The sequence below is a fragment of the Phocoena sinus genome, chromosome 2 (genome assembly GCF_008692025.1).
Source record: "Phocoena sinus isolate mPhoSin1 chromosome 2, mPhoSin1.pri, whole genome shotgun sequence".
In the NCBI taxonomy this organism is placed as follows: Eukaryota; Metazoa; Chordata; class Mammalia; order Artiodactyla; family Phocoenidae; genus Phocoena; species Phocoena sinus.
This window is the reverse complement of record NC_045764.1, coordinates 178086111-178104331: the sequence shown is the minus strand read 5'-3', so window position 1 is coordinate 178104331 and position 18221 is coordinate 178086111. Positions and strand designations below refer to the sequence as shown.

The 18221-nt window shown below is 62.5% G+C and overlaps 1 protein-coding gene across 6 annotated transcripts in view; it reads right to left on the bottom strand.

Moving 5' to 3' along the window:
- MTA1 (metastasis associated 1) overlaps positions 1-18221 on the bottom strand; it is a 37646-nt gene that overhangs the window by 11848 nt on the left and 7577 nt on the right. For 3 of the 6 annotated variants that reach the window (XM_032621353.1, XM_032621354.1, XM_032621355.1), the window contains 6 exons: positions 11775-11842; positions 7171-7264; positions 3819-3869; positions 3296-3422; positions 3020-3083; positions 536-653 (listed from right to left, as the gene is read on the bottom strand). In XM_032621353.1, the coding sequence (XP_032477244.1) occupies positions 536-653; positions 3020-3083; positions 3296-3422; positions 3819-3869; positions 7171-7264; positions 11775-11842 (522 nt within the window). Of the gene's footprint in view, positions 1-535; positions 654-3019; positions 3084-3295; positions 3423-3818; positions 3870-7170; positions 7265-11774; positions 13645-18221 lie in introns of those variants that run through there. The other 3 variants (XM_032621356.1, XM_032621351.1, XM_032621352.1) reach the window with 3 other exon arrangements.

The window sequence follows — 18221 nt, the reverse complement described above, 5'->3', positions numbered from 1 at the left end:
CGGGTGCCACGAGGCCCGGACCCCGCCGCGCTCCCGGTCAACCTGAGCTGCCTGGGTGTGGCCACCACCCAAGAGGCCCGGGCTCAGCCACATGGCCCCAGAAGGAAGCCCGCCACACGACGCCCCAAGCCAGACAGCACCGGCCTTGCCGGTCACCGCGGGTCCACGTTCCTGCCTGGGCAGCTTGGTCGGGGACAGAACGGGCTGAGAAGCTGGGGGTCAAGCCCGCCCATGACCCCCGGGCTGCTGAAAGACTGAAGGGCAGGGGAGCTGGCACTGCGTCCCCATGCACCTCAGCCTCGCGGACGGCACCACCCGCTAGAAGTCAGTGAAAGAGGCAGGTCCATTCAAACGAGTTTTTGGGAGAGAAAAAGGGCTTCGAAAAGGTTATGAAAACAACTGACGGAAGGAAACAAAATCTCCAGGTGCCAGAGAGGGTCCGACGACCCCTCCTGCTGGGGGTCCTGGGGCTTGCCGCCCCATCCCATCACCCAGAGGCCCCCGCCCTCCCCGCCAGCCCCCCGGCCCACCTTACCTTCTTTCAGCAGGTCGGTGATGTCCGCCTGGTACCGGTTCCCGACACGGATCTCCCCCTTGTCAGCCAGGAGGGTCTTCTGCTGGGGGTCATAGACGAGAGAGTAGAAGAAGAAGTCCTGGAAAACAGCACACGGGGCGGCGTCAATACACAGCACCCTCGGCCACACTCGGAGGTCAGCAGACGGGAGTGGCGCCCGTCGGGGGGACAGTGATCTGCTCGGAGACACAGAGAGCTGACAGGTTAGCAGGCTTGAGAGCGCAGGTGAGGCAGCTGTAGGACCAGTTCCCCAAACTGCCACGTGCCCACCAGCAGCAACAGTTTGAAAACTGAGTTTATAAGAGCATTTAACAGCAACAAAAATCCTAAGGCATCTGGGAACGAATGTGACAGATTCCGGGCACGTCCTTTGAGAAGATGGTGCCGTTTTCGTGCAGTTGTCACAGGAGACGTACACAAAGGGGGTTACGTTACAGAATGTTCTGGACTCGGTGCCCAGAGCTGTCAGCGGAGCAGCAGCCTGCGGCCCTCAGCCTCGGAGCCTGTCTTCACCCCGCACGCCCGCGCCCAGGCTGTTCCGGCTGGAACTGGCACAGTCCGGCCTTCCTGGCCCTTCGCTGCCTGGCACTCCACGTGCCGAAGCTGCTTCTCAGAAGCTGCGTTTAGCTGGCTTGGGCTGCTCTGCAGAAACCAGCCTGCCGACCCTGGGCTTCCCCGGGGGTCTCCCCGTGTACACCGAGGGTCGCGGCACCCCGTGCCAGGACTGCTACCTGGCCCCGTGTCCCCGTGCCGCCTTTCTTAGTCCCTTGTGGTTGCTTCTCGCGGCCCCTGCTCCCCGGGCGGCGGACAGCTCCTGCGTCGGAGCCAAGGGCTCCTCCGGGTGCGGGTCCGTGCAGGCTGCGGCTGCACCCGCACCCGAGGACTGACTCCCTGAGCCCCGAGCAGGACGGGGCGGGCCTGGGCGCCGTCAGTCGATTCTTGCCCGGGGAGAGGAGGCCGTCCCAGTGGGCTGCCTGCCGTCTCAGGCTAAGAGCCACCCACCCCTAGACAGGTGAGTGAGAGAAGCAGAAGCCACGAGGCGTGCGCCCAGGAGACACACAGGTCCCCGAACGGGGCCCACGCGCTCGCCACTGCCGGACACCAAGTGGCTCACAGACGCCGTTTTGCTCACGGCCGTCCCTCCGCGTCACCACCTCTGTGTGGCTGTCACTCAGGGGTCTTTCTAAACTGCAGACAACAGCCCCCAGTGGACGCACGCCTGGGGGTCGCGGCCCCTGCTCTGTCCCGTGGGCAGGCACGCGGCGGCTCCCTGGGGCCCGGGCTGCCCTGGGGGCTCTTCAGCGCCGACTCCAGGCAGCGTCCTCCTGGCGGTGCTCCAACACCCGATGGAGTCAGGCCTCGGCGAGGCCACGGCACCGGGCTTGCCCTCCCTCGCCGGACTGCTGTCGCCACGGTCCACGGTCCGGCCCCCCGCCCACCTTGCCCCTCTGGGCCCCCAGGAAGAGCCAGGCCCTGCCTCGGGGAGAGGGGACTGTGGCTGAGAGCAAGCGTCGCCCACAGACGATGACACTCCTGCTAGGAGCTGCGGGGTGGCCGCACGCAGGTCCCAGGGGAGCCCGCAGTGCGTGCGGACACGCAGGGAGGGGACCCCGGACCCACAACCACTCCTCGCCTGGCCCCAGGAGCTCCCTTACGCCGGGACCTGTCCCACTAGGTAACACCCGTGCCCGCGCCGCTCCTGACCCCGCTGGCCTGCCATCGTCCCCAAACACGCTTCTTGCTGCTCCCAGGACTCACGCGTGCACCCTCTGGGGACGTTTTCAGTTGTTCCGCCTCGGGGGAGGGGCGCTGGGCAGGCAGCACGGACAGCCCGCAACAAGCACCACCCGCCCTGGGTGTCACCGCGGGCTCAGGGCGAGCAGCTCGGGTGTCACAGCAAGGCCCAGGCACCGGCCGCCGTGGCTCCCCTCCCACCCTGGTCTGGGATGAGGAGGTCGGTGCCCTGGCCCCAGACCCTGGCAGCACTGACGGTTTTGGTTTCCTAAACTCAGAAACCCTCTGGTTGCCTGGCCAACACAGTCGTGAGTCAACCCAGCGAAGACTGGAGACGGTGGCCTGGACTGCAGTAGGGCCACACGCCCGCTGGGAAAGCCTGATAGCGACCACAGCGGCTAGCACGGGTCCCATCGTCCCCTCCAGGATGAGTCGTGCCCCTCCTGGGGGGTGAGGGGTGGGGGGGAGAGCAGACCCCCGGGAGCCGTCGCGCCCACTTTGGGCCCTCACTCTGGAGACGCGAGGAGTGGGGACTGCACGGGACACCGGGAAGGGCCGTGACAGCGCCTGGCCTCAGGGTGCCACGGGCAGGGAAGGGCCCGAGCCCCGCGCGAGGTGGGAGCAGCAATGCCCACCCAGACCAGATCAGCGGAGCCAGGATCCGCCTCTGCCCCCATCCCCCAGCCCCCAGCCCACGGCGTCGGGCCTCACCTCCCGTTCCAGGTAGGACTTGAGGGACTCAGTCTCGTTGAGCAAAGTGACGCTGCACTTCCCTCTACAAGGTAAGGGCGCGCGTCAGGGGGGCTGGGCGGACTCCCTCGTGCCGCGCCCCGCCCCCGGGCACCTGACGTGGGTGGCGGGACTCCCTCGTGCCCGCGCCCAGCCCCCGGGCACCTGACGTGGGTGGCGGGACTCCCTCGTGCCTGCCCCCGGCCCCCTGAAGTGGGTGGCGGGACTCCCTCGTGCCCGCCCCCGGCCCCCGGGCACCTGATGTGGGTGGCGGGCAGTGACTCCAGCTGTCTGGAGAGGAAGAGCTCTCGATGCCTCAGCTGGTGCTTGAGCTTCTCGGGCAGGTCTGCCATTTCTGGGTTCTCCATTTCCTCCTCTGTTTCACCTGAAGGACACAGAGCTCCTGTGAGCTGGTCCCGGAGACACACGCTCAGGCGGCCGGACAAAGGCCCACCCGCTGGCTGCACAGGCCCCTCCCCACGCTGGACCCGGGGCAAGTGGCAGTGTAGGTCCCCACAGCGCACCCCAGAAGCCCCGGGCATCTGAGCAGGAAGGAGGACAATGTCCTGTGCTGGCCTGGGAAGCAGCACGTCAGAGAAAGAAGGGAAAGCGAGACAGCAGCTGCTGCACGTCCAGGACGGGGGGCAGGACCCACCACGCCCCGCAGCCCTCCCTGCGCCAGGGACCCCTCAGGCCTGCCTCGCAGCAGGGCGCACAGGCACGGGCACGCGGGCAGCCCGGTGCACAGACCTCAGGACCTTCCCGCAGGGGCGGCTCTTACCTTCCTCGCCGTTGTCGGCCCCCGATCCGGTTTTATAGCAGACCGATAGGGCTGTGTAACAGACAGACAGCACCCAGATGGCGGGTCAGCGACAGCGTGCCGCGCCACTCACTCCCTGCCCGGCCTGGACTGAGGGCTGTGAGGCCAGGAAGCAGGATGGACAAGGGGGCCGCGGACCACCCAGCCAAAGACAGAGAACACCTGAGCCTCTGGACATCCCTACCAGCTGACCTCAGCTCCTGCCAACCCCACGCCCACGCTGCCCAAGGCTCTCCAAGCAGAGCCCCAGACAAGCCTGGGCAGTGAGGCCCCGCTACCTGCACACAGAACACACCTGCCCCTACGAAGTCGGGAGAAGCAAGGACGGGGCAGGGGACACGGCCGAGCCACAGCGTGGGGGGGGGGGGCGGGGGACACGGCCGAGCCACAGCGTGGGGGAGGGGGGACACGGCCGAGCCACAGCGTGGGGGGGGGACACGGCCTAGCCACAGCGTGGGGGGGGGCGGGGGACACGGCCGAGCCACAGCGTGGGGGGGGGGGGCGGGGGACACGGCCGAGCCACAGTGTGGGGGAGGGGGGACACGGCCGAGCCACAGCGTGGGGGGGGACACGGCCGAGCCACAGCGTGGGGGGGGGTGGGGGACATGTCCCAAGGCCAGTCAGCAGCGCGTGCTTCCTGCCTGCGGATGGTGACCAGGGGGGCCTCGGCCACACCTCCAGGGCTGGGCCATCAATGGGCACAGGGAAAGCCTGAAACTCGAAACTGGCACGCGGTGGGGCTGTGGAAGGTCTCCAGGATGTGGACCCTAGCACATGCAGCCCTGGGGCTGGAGTGCCCGTGCACAGTGGGGTGGGGGAAGCCAGACGCATGGCGAAACCCATCCTCTGCCCCAAGACCCAAAGGTAGGGGCGTGGAGCCCAGCCCCCCCAGGCTCTGGGCCACCATAAGGCCCCTGGCCCTCTGCTGCCCTCCTGTGGTGGCTGCAAGGAGTCCTGGTGCCCCTGGGCAGGGGACACGCCCCCCCCCCCAAAAAAAAACCCTGGTTGCGGCAGCTCAGACGGAGGTCAAGGCTAGGGGCGGGGGCGCTGGGGGAAGAGGGGCAGGGCCGGTCTGCCCGGGCTGTGGGCGATGGGAGCCTGGCCTCGGCACCTCCCTGCCCACTCCCGGGGACGTCACCAGCACCCGGAAGCCGGCCCACCACCCCCACACCTTACCCTGCTCACGCCTGTCCGGTGATGGCCCCGCTGGCCCCGCAGCATGGCTAGGGACCGGGCCAGGGGCAGCCACCCTGGCCCCTGCCCGCGACAGGCCCTTGGGCATCCATTCCGGGTCTGCAGGCACCGCCCCTCCCTGTCCTGAAACTAGCTCACAGTGGCTCTGAGACCCCCAGCCCACCAGGGCTCCCTGCCATCAGCAACGGTGAGGAGGGACCCAGGAACGCACACCCCAGGGCCACGCTTAAGGCCTCAGGGGTGGCCAGGGTTTGGGCCAGGCCAACCTCCAGCCCCCGGGAGACTAGGAGAGAGCCTCCCCACAGCCCCCAGGCCCTGTTCCCAGCGGACCCTCAAACGAGCGTGGGCTGTGGCACTTGGCCTCTAGGAACCCAAGACATGGCCCCTGGCATAAAAGCCCCTCCCTCTGGGATCCAGGGTGCCCGGGCCCTGGGCTCAGAGCTGGGGGGCCTTCCCCACAAGGCCCAGTTAGGCTCTGGGCTCCCACCCTACCCCAGCTCAGCTCACACACCCTACTGGCTCTCCCGAGCCCCTGCAGCTGGTTCTGGGGGGTTCCAGGGAGGACCTGTCACCTGTGCCCACTGTCCCCTCGGGCAAGGCCTTGGTCTCAGGAGGACAGCTCTGTGGGAGGGGGCCACACACCTCGAGACAGGGCCGTGGCGGAGCAGAATGTGGCCTGGAGACCCCAGCAAGGGCTCTACCGTTCCGGGGAGGCCTGTGTGGCCCCAGGGCATCTGTGCGGCACCAGGGGCTGGATGTCCTGGTAGGGGCAGGGCGGAAGCTTGTCCCTCAGGCCCCCGGGCCCAGAAGAAACTCGAGCAGCTAATCTGACCGTGCAGTGGGCTCCCCTGGGTCTCTACCCCTCCTGCCAGAAGGGCCCCCAGAGTGTCCCTACACCCATGCCCTGACACTGGGCGAGGCCCTGGGCAGCGAGGTCGGCCAGCCTCGCCCCAGCTGCAGCGAGCTCACAGATGTGCACGCCAGGAGAGTCAACCCCGAGAAACGTGGTTTCTGCACAAACCACCGCGAGACTGAGCAGCCAGTACAGGCTCCTGAGAAAACAGCCGAGGCCCCGCACTGAGAGGCGGTGAGCTGGTGGGAGCGGGTGGCCTCCTCAGAGCAGCACACCCCGTGCGCGTGACACGTGTTCCCTGCAGCTTGGCTCTAAGTCCCCGGCAAGGAGCTTTCCCTGCATGCAGAAGCCCCGCCGGCACCGCAGGGCCTCTGCCCACCCTGCCAGCTCCAACACTTCTGCAGGACCCCCTCCTCCCACGGGTCTCAGGGCCTAACACCTGGCCAAGCTCCCCCCGGGGGCCTGAGAGCAGCGGAGCCTGGGCCCGTGGACACAGCGCGCCGTGTGCCGAGGGGCAGGGGCTGCAGTCGCTCTGGGCTGAGCAGCAGACACGGGGAGGAGATCCTCTACCGCCAGGGCCACCCCCAAGGCCCCCGTCAGCGTCCTGACAGCATGAACGGGAGCCCGCGTGCTGACACCTGCAGGGCCAACGACCACACAGACCACTCCACTGGGCCACGCAGCTGTGCACCCCCAAGACCCCGGCTCTTTTCCTCTTTTCCTCGGCACCGGGAGGCCAGAGTGCAGGGGTGGTGGGCACAGGCTTTAGGGTGCGAGGCTGAGAGGCACTGCATCCCATCTCTGTCCCCTCTGGGCACAGCCTCAGGGCCCACCACTGGCGTGCCACAGGGACGCTGCGGACAGAGGCCAAAACCCAAAGGTGGGATCCCATCCTCCCGTGAGGCCAGACGAGGCCGGCAAAGAACCAGCTGCTCCCTCAGGGTCGGCCGCACAGCCTGCGTCCACCCTGCGTGGCGCAGAGGCCTGTCCTGGACAAGAGCGCCAGCGGCCCTGCCCCTCCCCCCACAGGCCTGGAGCCCAGGGCCCAGCGCTCCCTGTGCCATCCAAGGAGTGGTCCATCCAAGGATCTGCAAAGTCCCCCAATTAAACTCCTCAGGTAGATGAGAGCAGCCACACCCTAGGACAAGCACGGCCAGGGTCGCTTCTCAGAGAAGGAAGGAGGCCCCAGGGACATGCATGGACTTCAGTCTACACCCGCCCGGAGGCTGAGGTGGCGGGGCTGGAGGGCTGGGCTGGGAGACTCACTGGCGTGCTTGTCGGCCAGGGCGATGAGCGTGCTGGAGATGTCCCGCCTTCGGTAGAAGCACACCACCTTGGCCTCCACGTTCCCGTTGGCCGTCTGCAACAGCAAGGCAGGGTCTAAGGAACGCACGCCCCCGCGGGCCTGCGGCTCCCCGCAGGGGTGTTCCCCAGACGGGGCCTCAGGTGCGACCAGGGACGGGCTCGTCATGCGGAGCCCGTGCCCCAGGGAGGGCCCTGGAGGGCAGCGGCAGCCCTGACTGACGGAGGGGACGCACACCAGACCTAGACCGAGTCTGCACCCCCCACTCCTGTCCTATCCCGAGCCGCCTGATGACACCAGGTGGACCCCGGCCACCAGAAAGGCCAGCTCTGCCTTGGCCTCGGGAGCTGCCCCTTCCTTTCGGGCACCAGAGGGGGTGTGATCAAGGACAACGACTGCGGGCCTCCGTCACCCGCCACAAGCAGAAACCTGGGCAGCACCCGAGAGGCGCGGCCCTGAGGCCTGGACCCGCCTCCAAGAGGCAGGGCAGTGCGGCGGGGCTAAGCGTCGGCCCGGCCCCAGGATGGGGCGGCAGCGGCCAGGACTGACCTCCACTCGGCAGCTGCTGCCCGGGACCACCCGGGCTTGCGAGGCGTCCAACGAACGCGGACAGAACGAGCAGCAGCAAGGACCCCGTGAGGCCCGCGGGGCGGTAACCTCATACCGAGAACCTGTTTTTTAACTGACGAGTTTACAAAATTTTTAATAATAATGCAAGGATTTTATCACAATTCTCATCTTTGTAGAGTTTAGCACAGCAGCATTTATAACATTAAACAAAAATTATCTTTATGAAAAGTACTTCCCTTTTAGTTATTAAATTCCATTAGACCAGGAATTTTTCCCAAGAAAAAGCCTTCGGAATTTTTCACGTCACTGAGCGTAAGTTAAACGTGCTATCAACTCCGCTGCTTTACAGGTTCATCACAAAACTGCAGAGTGCACGCTGATGAAAACCATCCTCACTCCAGTCCACGAAGGAATAGAAAGGGCATGAAGAATTCTTCCAGGAAAGCTGAGATCAAGTATCAAAACAAGTGAGCGTGAGAGGGCCTGAAGATGACGCGTCCGTCTTCAGCATGTGAAGACTGGGTTTTTAGAAGCACGACTTGTCAGCTTGTCAGCATGGCTGTGTCAGACCCGTAAACATCTGCAGTGCTCAAGGGTGCCCAGAGTTTTGCAAGATGGGATTCCCAGACCAAAAAGCGCCTCGTAGAAATGGTCCTGGAGACTGTCCGCTGAGCTTGGAACGACGAGGGGCCTTCAACAGGACGGAGACGATCTGGCACCGTGTCAGGCCCACAGAAGCAACCGGACAGAGTCTAGAAGGACCACGCGAGAGCGTCCCGTGGCAGCCACGGTCCCGGCCTCCGGGAGCACCTGGGCCTTGCGTCTTCAGGGCTTTGTCCGAGTCTCTGAGCCACGGAGGCTGCCCCCCAGCGGGCCTGTGGAGTCGCAGCAATGCCCCCTCCTGGATCCACACCAGGTGCAGCCCCTCCCAGGGGCCCCCGAGAACGTGCACCCCCTGGGGTTGTGCTTTGTTCTGTACAACCTCAGCTCTGCGAGCCTGGCTTGGGCCGGACCCTGGAGACCCAGGGCTCCAGAGCGCTCTTCCCTCCGGTGCTCTGCCCGGACCCCTGCTGCCTAGCCCCTCACACCCCCCACATGTCTCCTGCACCTGCCTGCATCGCCCCCCGGGCTGGGGTCCCAAAGGGCCTGTGGGAGGAAAGCTGGGGCGACTGCAGGGCACCCTCGCCCGTCTCCTGTCTCCACGGAGGCCGGCTCAGCGGCCCGGGAGCGAGGGCAGGACGGCAGGGGGCCTTCCCACAGGCTGGGGGTGGCTACGGCTCGGGAGCAGGCGGAGTGGGGTCCTTGGCCCCCCAGGAGGACCCTGCTGGAGGACAACGTGGGATGCGGGGAGATGTCCCACTGGGGTCAGCAGCGTCTGCCTTTCATCCTTTGCTGGACTTTTCGGAGACTCCCACGCCCCAGGGTCCAACCTGCCTCCCTAAAACCTGGCTTCTAATCCCACGACAGAGGCTTCCCGGGAGGCCTCAGCCCGTCCTCTGGTCCCCTCTGGGCCTCTCCTGCCTGGCTGGCACCCAGCCGGCCCGCACGGGGCCTGGTCCCCACGCCGCCTCCCCGACACCCGTCCCGAAGGTCTGCCCTCCGCGCCCCCCTCCACACACCCCCGTTCTCACCCCCCCGCCAGACTTTTCCTGTGCTTTCACAACGGCACTTTTCTCCAGCAGTGTAAAGATTTAACTCTTCGTGAAAACAACGTAAATGCCATATATATCCAATCAAAGTTCTAAGAAGAAAACTCGACAGTTACTTTGAAAGCTCATGAAAGCCCAGAGTCCCGGGAGGGCTGGGGGAACTGGTGTTGGGCACGGCCCAGTAGAGGGGCTCCAAGGGGCTCAAAAGAGCTGGGCTTTGCCAAGAAAACTCATTTTAGACTTGTTTTCATTTACAGAAAAGAGACAAAGCGCAGAGCAACCCCGAGCCCCCTGCCCCAGTCTACATGCGCCCCTTCCTCCTGACCCCTCAGTGCTCACTCCAGGGTCTGCTCCAGGGCCCCGCCAGGACCCCGCTGCTCTGGGCGGGTGGCATGGGGACTGGTCAGCGGCCCGCAGGGTGCCCTCCACCGGGGCGCCCGCTGTCCTGGGGGCTGGACGGGGCTGTGGCTCTGGAGGACCTTGGGGTGGGGGCATTTTCTCAGGCCACTCCTCTGCTTGCAGGGCCCTCGTCTCCTCTGATTCCTACTAACTGGACGTTGGGCCGTTGGAGGACTCTCTACTTTTCTGAGTTTTCTGTGTTTTCGTCCCAGTTTCTGCTACTGACTTCCAGGAGCCTCTTCTCACTCCTGAGTCTCCCCAGTCACAGCAGCTGCCACGTCTCTCTGAGGATGCCCCTGGCTCGTCTGGCCTCAGTTTTCCTCTGCGCCCTCATCAGCTCTCTCCTCGGTTTCTTTCGATGGATCTCACGGTGGAAGCCGTCCTCCCTGCTCCGTCCAGGTCGCAGGCTGAGAGCAGGCGTTTTGCTGGGACGCGACGCCAGCAGCTCAGATCTGCCCCCAGAGAGCACCCCCCCCCCCACTTCCTTCTGCACACGGGGCTGCCCAGCATCCTGGGGCCGTCAGGGGAGAGCCCTCAAACTGACGCCGTTTTCAGCCCCTGCCTGAACTACAATTGCCTGGGCTGTGCCCACCTCTCCAGCCGGGACGGAGCCCCCATGCCCCGTGGGGTGGGAGGGGAGGCCAGCAGGGGTGCAGGGCTCCGAGGACCCTGAGGGCCACAGCAGACATCTGTGCTCTCCAGTGCTTTGGACCCACGCCCCTTTCCACCACCCCACCAGGCAGAGCTTCCTGGTGCCCACACTTGCGTCCACCCTCACGGGGCGGCACTGCCTCTCCCTCACACACGTGGCGTGTCGCGGCCAGAGTGAGGGCACCGTGGCCACCCTGCGACCACTGGCTGCCATGGCCCCGCCTACCAGGACGGCTCCACGCAGAGGCCTGGCCCCCAGCCACGCCTCCAGTGATCCGCAAGGGGTGGGGCGGGACAGACACCTGCTCCCATCGCAGCAGCGGGCACGGGGTGCACCCTCCCGCCCCACGGCTCCAGTGGGCGGTAAGCAGGGCTTGGGGGAGGCGCCCGCCAGCGTACCGGTTCCAGCAGTGTGGTGGCCTCACGGGACATCCGGCCACCGCCCCCAGCCCCGGTCATTGATACGCCCAGGCCGGGGCTGAGGCTTCGGGGCACGGGCATGCCGCCCATCTCCTGGTCCCAGCAGGCACGGCCTTAGGGTCGGGGTGCCGCCACGGCTAGTCTGATCCTTGGGAGACCGGCACCCTGACCTTCCCGCCCCACCCCACCTGGTCCTGAGAATCGGCTGCACTGCCCCAAGGCCTGAGGTCCAGGAAAGCAGACCCTCCCCTGCTGGCCACACGGAGGTACAAGGTGGCCCCTAGCCAACACGAGTGACAGCAGTGCTTCCGGGACGGGGGCTGCTCCAGGGCGGGGCTCCACAGCCGCCCTTCTGCAGGAACCAGGGGAGAGAGAAGGGGCAGAGCTAAGGGCCCTGCTGACCGGGCACCGCCGTGGCCGCAGCCGTGGCCTCGGAGGAGGGTCACACCGATGCCCTCTCCCCCAGTGCCCCCGCCAACGCCTCCAACTAAGGAGGGCGGCAGGAGACGTTGGGGGGGCTTCCCCCACCGGGCTTGGGGGTCTGCACGGGACAGCACCCACTCCTCTGACCAAAGAGGCCATTCTGAACCTGTGAGCCCACACCCACCATGCCCCACCAGGCCCAGGAGGGCTCCGGGGGCCCCACCCCCTAATCCACTCATAAGCGCCTGCCCAGGACGCTCGGCAGACGTGGGGCGAGAGAGGAGGGAGACGGGCAGGGGACCTTTGGGCTGTGGGCGCCCAGGCGGCTTCCTTCACTCCTCAGCTGGAACCATCCAACCCAGACCCTCTCCTAACACCCTACCAGGGACCCTCAGGGATGGGCTCTCCGGGGAGGGGCACCCCCGCCCCCCAGCAGGGACGGGGCCACACGCTACCTTGTTGAGCTCCTCGATCCTCCGGATCAGGTACGGGTTGCTGGAGGAGTTCTCGAAGTAGACGTAGTCTGCAAACGGGCGAGAGCGCATCAGCCTCGCGAGTCCGCCAGCCTGGGAGCCGGCCCCCCACTCGCCCGCGGCCTGGCTGCATCTGCGGTGGCAGGCGGGGGCCAGGCTCAGGCGGGGGTGGTGGGGGGCCACGGGGGGCTGCAGCCGGCCCGGAGGGGGCCCCAAGAGCGGTACCGCCAGGGCGGGAAGGACGGTCACAGGCACTGCTACGGCCGGCCCCAGAGACCACGTCGGCACGGAGGCTGCCAGGCCCCGGTCACCCCCCCCCATGCACATCCCCCGGCGTCCCACCACCTCTCCTCCAAAGACAAAAGAGCTGAACGGAGGCCGGGGCTTGCCGGTGGAGGAGAAACGGAGCTCGCCAGGGCGGCACGAGGTCGGGGGCCCAGGGGAGCAGGGTCCCGAGGGTGCTGCCGCCCTGCCGGGTCCCCCAGACCTCAAGCCAGCACAGGCTCCCCTCACAGAAAAACCACACGTGCTCTCCATTTCCCCAACACCCCCAAGGGCGAGCGGGGCTCTGGCTCAGGGGGGCCCCGGGGTCCACCCGGGAAAGCCCAGGACAGCCGCGAGACCAGCCCCGCAGGGGACGGCTGATCGAGAGGCTGTCCTGGCTGGAGTCCGCTGAGGCCTGCACGTGGACACGGCCCAGGTGCCCCCGGACGGAGGTGAAGACCCCAGAGGGATCACAGGAGGGATGTGCCCGGAGGCTGGCTGGACAAAGAGAGGCCTGCGGGAGGGGCTGGCCGGCACGAGCTTGTTTCAGGGCGACTGCGGCCACACTGCACCTCACTGGACCGTACACTCCAGATGAGTGGGTTTTATCACACGTAGATTTTATCTCAACTAAGCAGTTTTTATAAAAAGGTCTCAAATCAATCATCCAAGCTTTCATTCTAAGAAACTAGATAAAGAGCAAATTAAACCTGAAATAATTACTCCTGCGTGTCAGGAACTGGAAACCACCCAAACGCTCCCCTGGGAGGGTAGGGGGTGGCAGACAGGCAGACAGCAGGTCTGCGTCCAGCGACAGAGTCCCGGCAGCGCCAGGAAAGGTGCCCTGGACACGGGGCGGCGGGGGGCTCGGGGGACTGGGCGTCTTGTGCCCGGGCGGCACTTACACACCTGCCGGCAGCTGCCCTGAGCTTCTGAGGACTGGGCTTCACAGCCTGTAACTCGTGCTTTGGTAGGTGGGGAACAAAGAAAGAGGCAGGAGGGGGAGAGGCAGCAGCAGCGGGAGGAGACGCGAGCCTCCCCTGCACCCGCGAAGAGGACGGAGCGCAGAGGCAACCGCCTTCCAAAGGGAGAATGAAGGGAGGGGAGAAGCCCCAGCCCCTCCCCGGCCCAGACAGCATCGCTGGTGAATCGCACCGAACACGGAAGGGAGGCTGAACACAGTCCACACGAACTCTCCCAGAAAGCACTAGAGCAGGGAGCCCCCGGTGGCTCAGGAGGCCGGACACCGCGAGAGACCACAGAGCAGTGCCCCTCACCAACTCGGAGCACAGCTTCTCAGCACGACCTCTGCACATGGAAGCTGGCCGCCCAGCAAGGGGACAACGCCCCTTGACCACTGGGAGTCACACCTGGGGACAAGTCGAAATCACAGCAGTGGAATGAAGCAGAAAAACCATCTCAACAGATGCAGAAGAGCTGACGAAACCTACACAATGCCTGATAAAAACTCTGACACAGGGGCTTCCCTGGTGGCGCAGTGGTTGAGAACCCGCCTGCCAACGCAGGGGACACGGGTTCGTGCCCTGGTCTGGGAAGATCCCACATGCCGCGGAGCAACTAAGCCCGTGAGCCACAACTACTGAGGCTGCGCTCGAGAGCCCGCGAGCCACAGCTACGGAGCCTGCGCTCGAGAGCCCATGCACCACAACTACTGAAGCCCACGCACCTAGAGCCCGTGCTCTGCAAGAGAATCCACCGCAATGAGAAGCCCACGCACCGCAATGAAGACCCAACGCAGCCAAAAATAAATAAATAAATTTGTTAAAAAACAAAAAACCTCTGATGCAAACTAGGAATTTAAGGGAACATCCTCGCCTGCTAGCAGGCGTTTACCAAAAACCTACAGTGAAGTCCCGTTTACTGATGAAAACACGGTGCCCTCCCCTAAAGCCGGAAGAGGGCACGGGAGTCGATCCCCTGCACTGCTGCTCACCCACAGGTCCTGGTCGGTGCCACGAGGAGAACAAATGAACACATGAAAGGCGTACAGACTGGAAAGGAAGAGAGAAAACTCTCTAGATGCAGAGGACATGACTGTCCACAGAGAAATTCCCAGAGTTTACAAAAAGCTATTAAAACTAATGAATGAGGGGCCGCTCTTGCCTTGAGATGGACTGCATTCTGCCTATGGCACGTGTTGCCCTCTCCATAAACCTGCTTGCACTTAAAAAAGAAAAACAAACGAGTGCGGGTTTAGCAAGCTCACAGGATACAAAAATAGTGTATTAAAAGTTCCATTTACAATAGCTCACACAAGTACTGAAGTACTAACTTAACAAGCTACAGATCTCTAAAGATCAAAAGCTCTGTGCCAAGATCTGTATGCTGAAAACTACAAAACACTACTGAGAAAAACCAACAAAATCTAAATAAATCGCAACATAGACATCATGGATCAAAACACAGACCGTCAACCTTTTTCAGTACAGGGCCAGAGCGTAAATACTTCAGGCTTCGCACAACAAGAGGCTAAACCAAAGATATCGCTTGGGTATTAACGTAATACATTTCCACAAACATTCTGCCAATGAAATTAAAATCCAAACAATAATAATTGAGTATACTTTTTTGTGATAATCCTGGTCTACTAAGGAATTCTGCTTTGGGGGAGGACAATTTGCTTCATCGGGGCTCAAGTTCACGTTCTGGATCACGAAAACCCATCGCAACGTCCCTGTTAATGCTGACCTGTGACGCGGCCTCTATGTCTTTCTGCATAAAAAGCACCCAAACGATATCCATCTGCAAGCATGAAATTTTAATTGAGCACACTCATACTGGACTCTCTGAGATTTCTCTCGACCTTTCCCTTTCAGCATTTGTGCAGTGAAGGGTGAACCCAGCAGGCCTGGGTCATCCACACCCTGCACGTCCAAAGGAAGGTGTGGCCCCTGACCTGCTCCTGGGAGGTTGCCCCAAAGCCCCTGGAGGGTCCTGCCTGATGGGAGCCTTTGCCCACCTGGGGGCACGGGCTACACAGACCACGCCAACAGTGTGATCTGTGGTGGGCCAGAGATCAACCTGACCTGCGGAGGGCTGGATGCTAAGGCCAGCCACGCTGACGGTCAGTCATGGCTACGTGACCGACCTGGATAAACAGCCTGGACACCGAGCTGCGTGTGGTCTCACCACCTGTGGCCCTGGGAGAGGCCAGCTGGAAGCCTTGACCTTTTTACCTCTGCTGATTCTGGTGTATATCCTTTTGTTGTACTAAACTCAGCCATGAGTGTGACGGCTTTGCTGACCCAGAACTGCAGCAGGTGACACAGTACAGATGGTGGGGCAGCTCCTCAAGGCAGCAACGTGGCTTCTGAAACACAGAAACCTCCTTCGCACGCGCACCGCGGCCCAGAACACACTGCGGGGACTGTGGTCTGAACGCAGAAAACATGCCCGATGCAAATCTGGGTCGGAATGGAGATCCCATTTCTCGTTTTAACATCTGACGGTAAGAAACCGTATAAAGCAGTTTGGGATTCAAACAACATCAGTCATCACCAAGATGTATGTACCACAGTGTAAGTTTGCAGGAAGTGCCATTTCATGCAATTTTCAGATGAATTCATAAAGGACCATTATCAAGTATGCAGCAAAAACGAATTTCCAAAGGCACTCAGTGTTTGATACTCGTGGTTGAGTGTTCTTCTCATTCTGAAAAATTCTAATTTCTGCCCCAAGTTTAAGAAATCACAGTAAAATTTAACCACTGCTACGCCCTCAAGCTGCTGCAATGGTAGGGCAAGTCAAGATATTCAGCTTCCACCTTTTATTTTGGCTGTGTTGGGTCTTCACTGCTGCGCACAGGCTTTCTCTAGTTGCGGCGAGCAGCGGCTTCTCTTATTGTGTAGCACAGCCTAGGTCTAGGCGTGCGGGCTTCAGTAGTTGCAGCACGCGAGCTCAGTAGTTACAGTGCATGGGCGTAGCTGCTCCGCAGCATGTGGGATCTTCCTGGACCAGGGGTCAAACCGGTGTCCCCTGCACTGGCAGGCGGATTCTTAACCACTGCACCACCAGGGAAGTCCTCAGCTTCCACTTCTGATAAAAATTCACAGAACTGATGACGGCTAACTCCTCGAGGTCAAGTGCAGCTCACCGTTGACACAACAGGTTGGATGAAGCATGAGACTCAACATTTTGCACAAACGCCTGCTGACAAGCAGCCCGACGGACAGTGGGCTCCAGGCACCTGACGTGTTAACAAGCTTTGTCCAGGCGTCCAGCCAAGCCGTTCTGCCCCGTACACCAAATTCTGTTCGCACACGTGGCGGTTCGTCCTACGAGTCAGCTCACGTGGGTCTGGAGGATGAGAGGTCAGATGATCTGCCGTCTGCAAGTTGGGGACCGGAGCCAGTGGCGAGCATCAGCCTGAGTCCAAAGGCTGAGCACCAGGAAGCCCGATGTCCAAGGACAGGAGAGGATGGATGACCCAGTGCAACGAGCGGGATGCCAGCCCCGCGCCTCTCCGCGCCATCAGGCCTCACAGACTGGACGCTGCTGTGCTGGGAGGGCTCCGATCCAGGCTGACCTATCCCGCAACGCCCTGGCGGCCGCACCGGAAACGACGTCCCCCCGGCTCCCTGAGCCCAGCCGGGCAGACACAGCATCCTAGTAGAGCCCCCTTCAGTCGGCACGAGGCTGGCATTTTCCCCATGTCTTTGAACATCTCGGCTGTGCCTGGTCCAGGCGGACTCTTCACAGAGGCCGGTCTCCTCGTGGGGAGCCCATCCCGCGCACCCCGTGCCCACTCCCAGCCCCTCAACCTGGGCAACCAGCCTCCCAAAGGCTGCTCCTCGGCCAGCTGCCCGACACGACTGAATGACGTCACCACCAGTAACCGGCTTCGCCTGCCCGGCCGATAAGCAGACCCTGTTGGAGGCTCTTGTCCGGTTCGCGAACTTCCGTGAAAGAGCCCTGCGGCCGCACCCACACACACTGCGTCCCTTCGGCACAGCGCTCATGCCCCTCCAGCCACCACCTCCCAAGCCCGGGTGCCCTGCTCGCTCGGCGGGGACGGGGATGCAGACAGGGCTCCGAGCCGGTGAGTTACGACACGTAGGTGTGATTCGCAATGATGGCACCGCAGGTGGGCAGGTGAGCAAGTGAGGTGACCTCACCACCGCTCGACCGTACTGAGGCCCCAGAGCAGTGAGGACAAACGCAAACGCACAAGCACGGCTCGTTCCAACACGACTTTATTTATGGGCACTGAGATTTGAATTTCATGGAATTTTCATGTGTCCTAAAGTATTCTTCTTTTGATTTTTTTTTCCTCAACCGTTTAAAAATGTAGGAACCATTCTTAGCTCATGAGTCACACGAGAACAGGCAGTGGGCCGCAGCCTGCCAGTCCCTGTAGCAGAGGACTCAATCCTGGTGAAGATGCCAATTCTCCCCCAAACTGATCTCAACCATACTTTCAATGTGATCCCAATCGAGACTCCACAGTTTTTTTTCTGTAGAAACCAATAAGCCGATCCTACACTTTACGTGGGAAATCCGAGACGCCAGAATAGGCTACGCAATGTGGAAAAAGGACAGTCAGGGGATTCCCGGCGGTCCAGTGGTTAGGGCCCTGCACGCTCACTGCTGAGGGCCCGGTTCAGCCCCTGGCCAGGGAACTAAGATCCCACAAGCTGCATGGCACGACCAAAAAGAAAAAGAAAAAGGACAAAAGTCGGAGGATTCCCGCCTGATCCAGATTTGCCGTGAAGTTACAGTAATCCAGACGGCGTGGACTGGCACAGGCATGGCCGCATCAATGGAAAAGAGAGGAGGAACAAAGGGCACCACGGCAAACGGGTTGGACCAAGGTGCCTACAGGTGGGGGCGGCGGTCAAGAGGTTAACAGGTGGAGATGGACAACTGGACGTCCACACGCAAAAGGGGAAGGACCCGAGAACCATCACCTCTACCACACACGAAACAATGAACTCAAAATGGGTCCTACACTTGCAAGTAAAACCTGGAACTATAAAAATTCTACAAGAAAACAGGATAAAATCTTTGTGACCTTGGGGTAGGCAGACTTCATACACTTCTCTCTTGTAAAAGAGAAAATTTGCAAAATACATATCTCGTAAAGAACTGAAATCCAGAATACAAAAGAAACTCTCACAACTCAACAGTAAGCTTCTTTCCAATTTT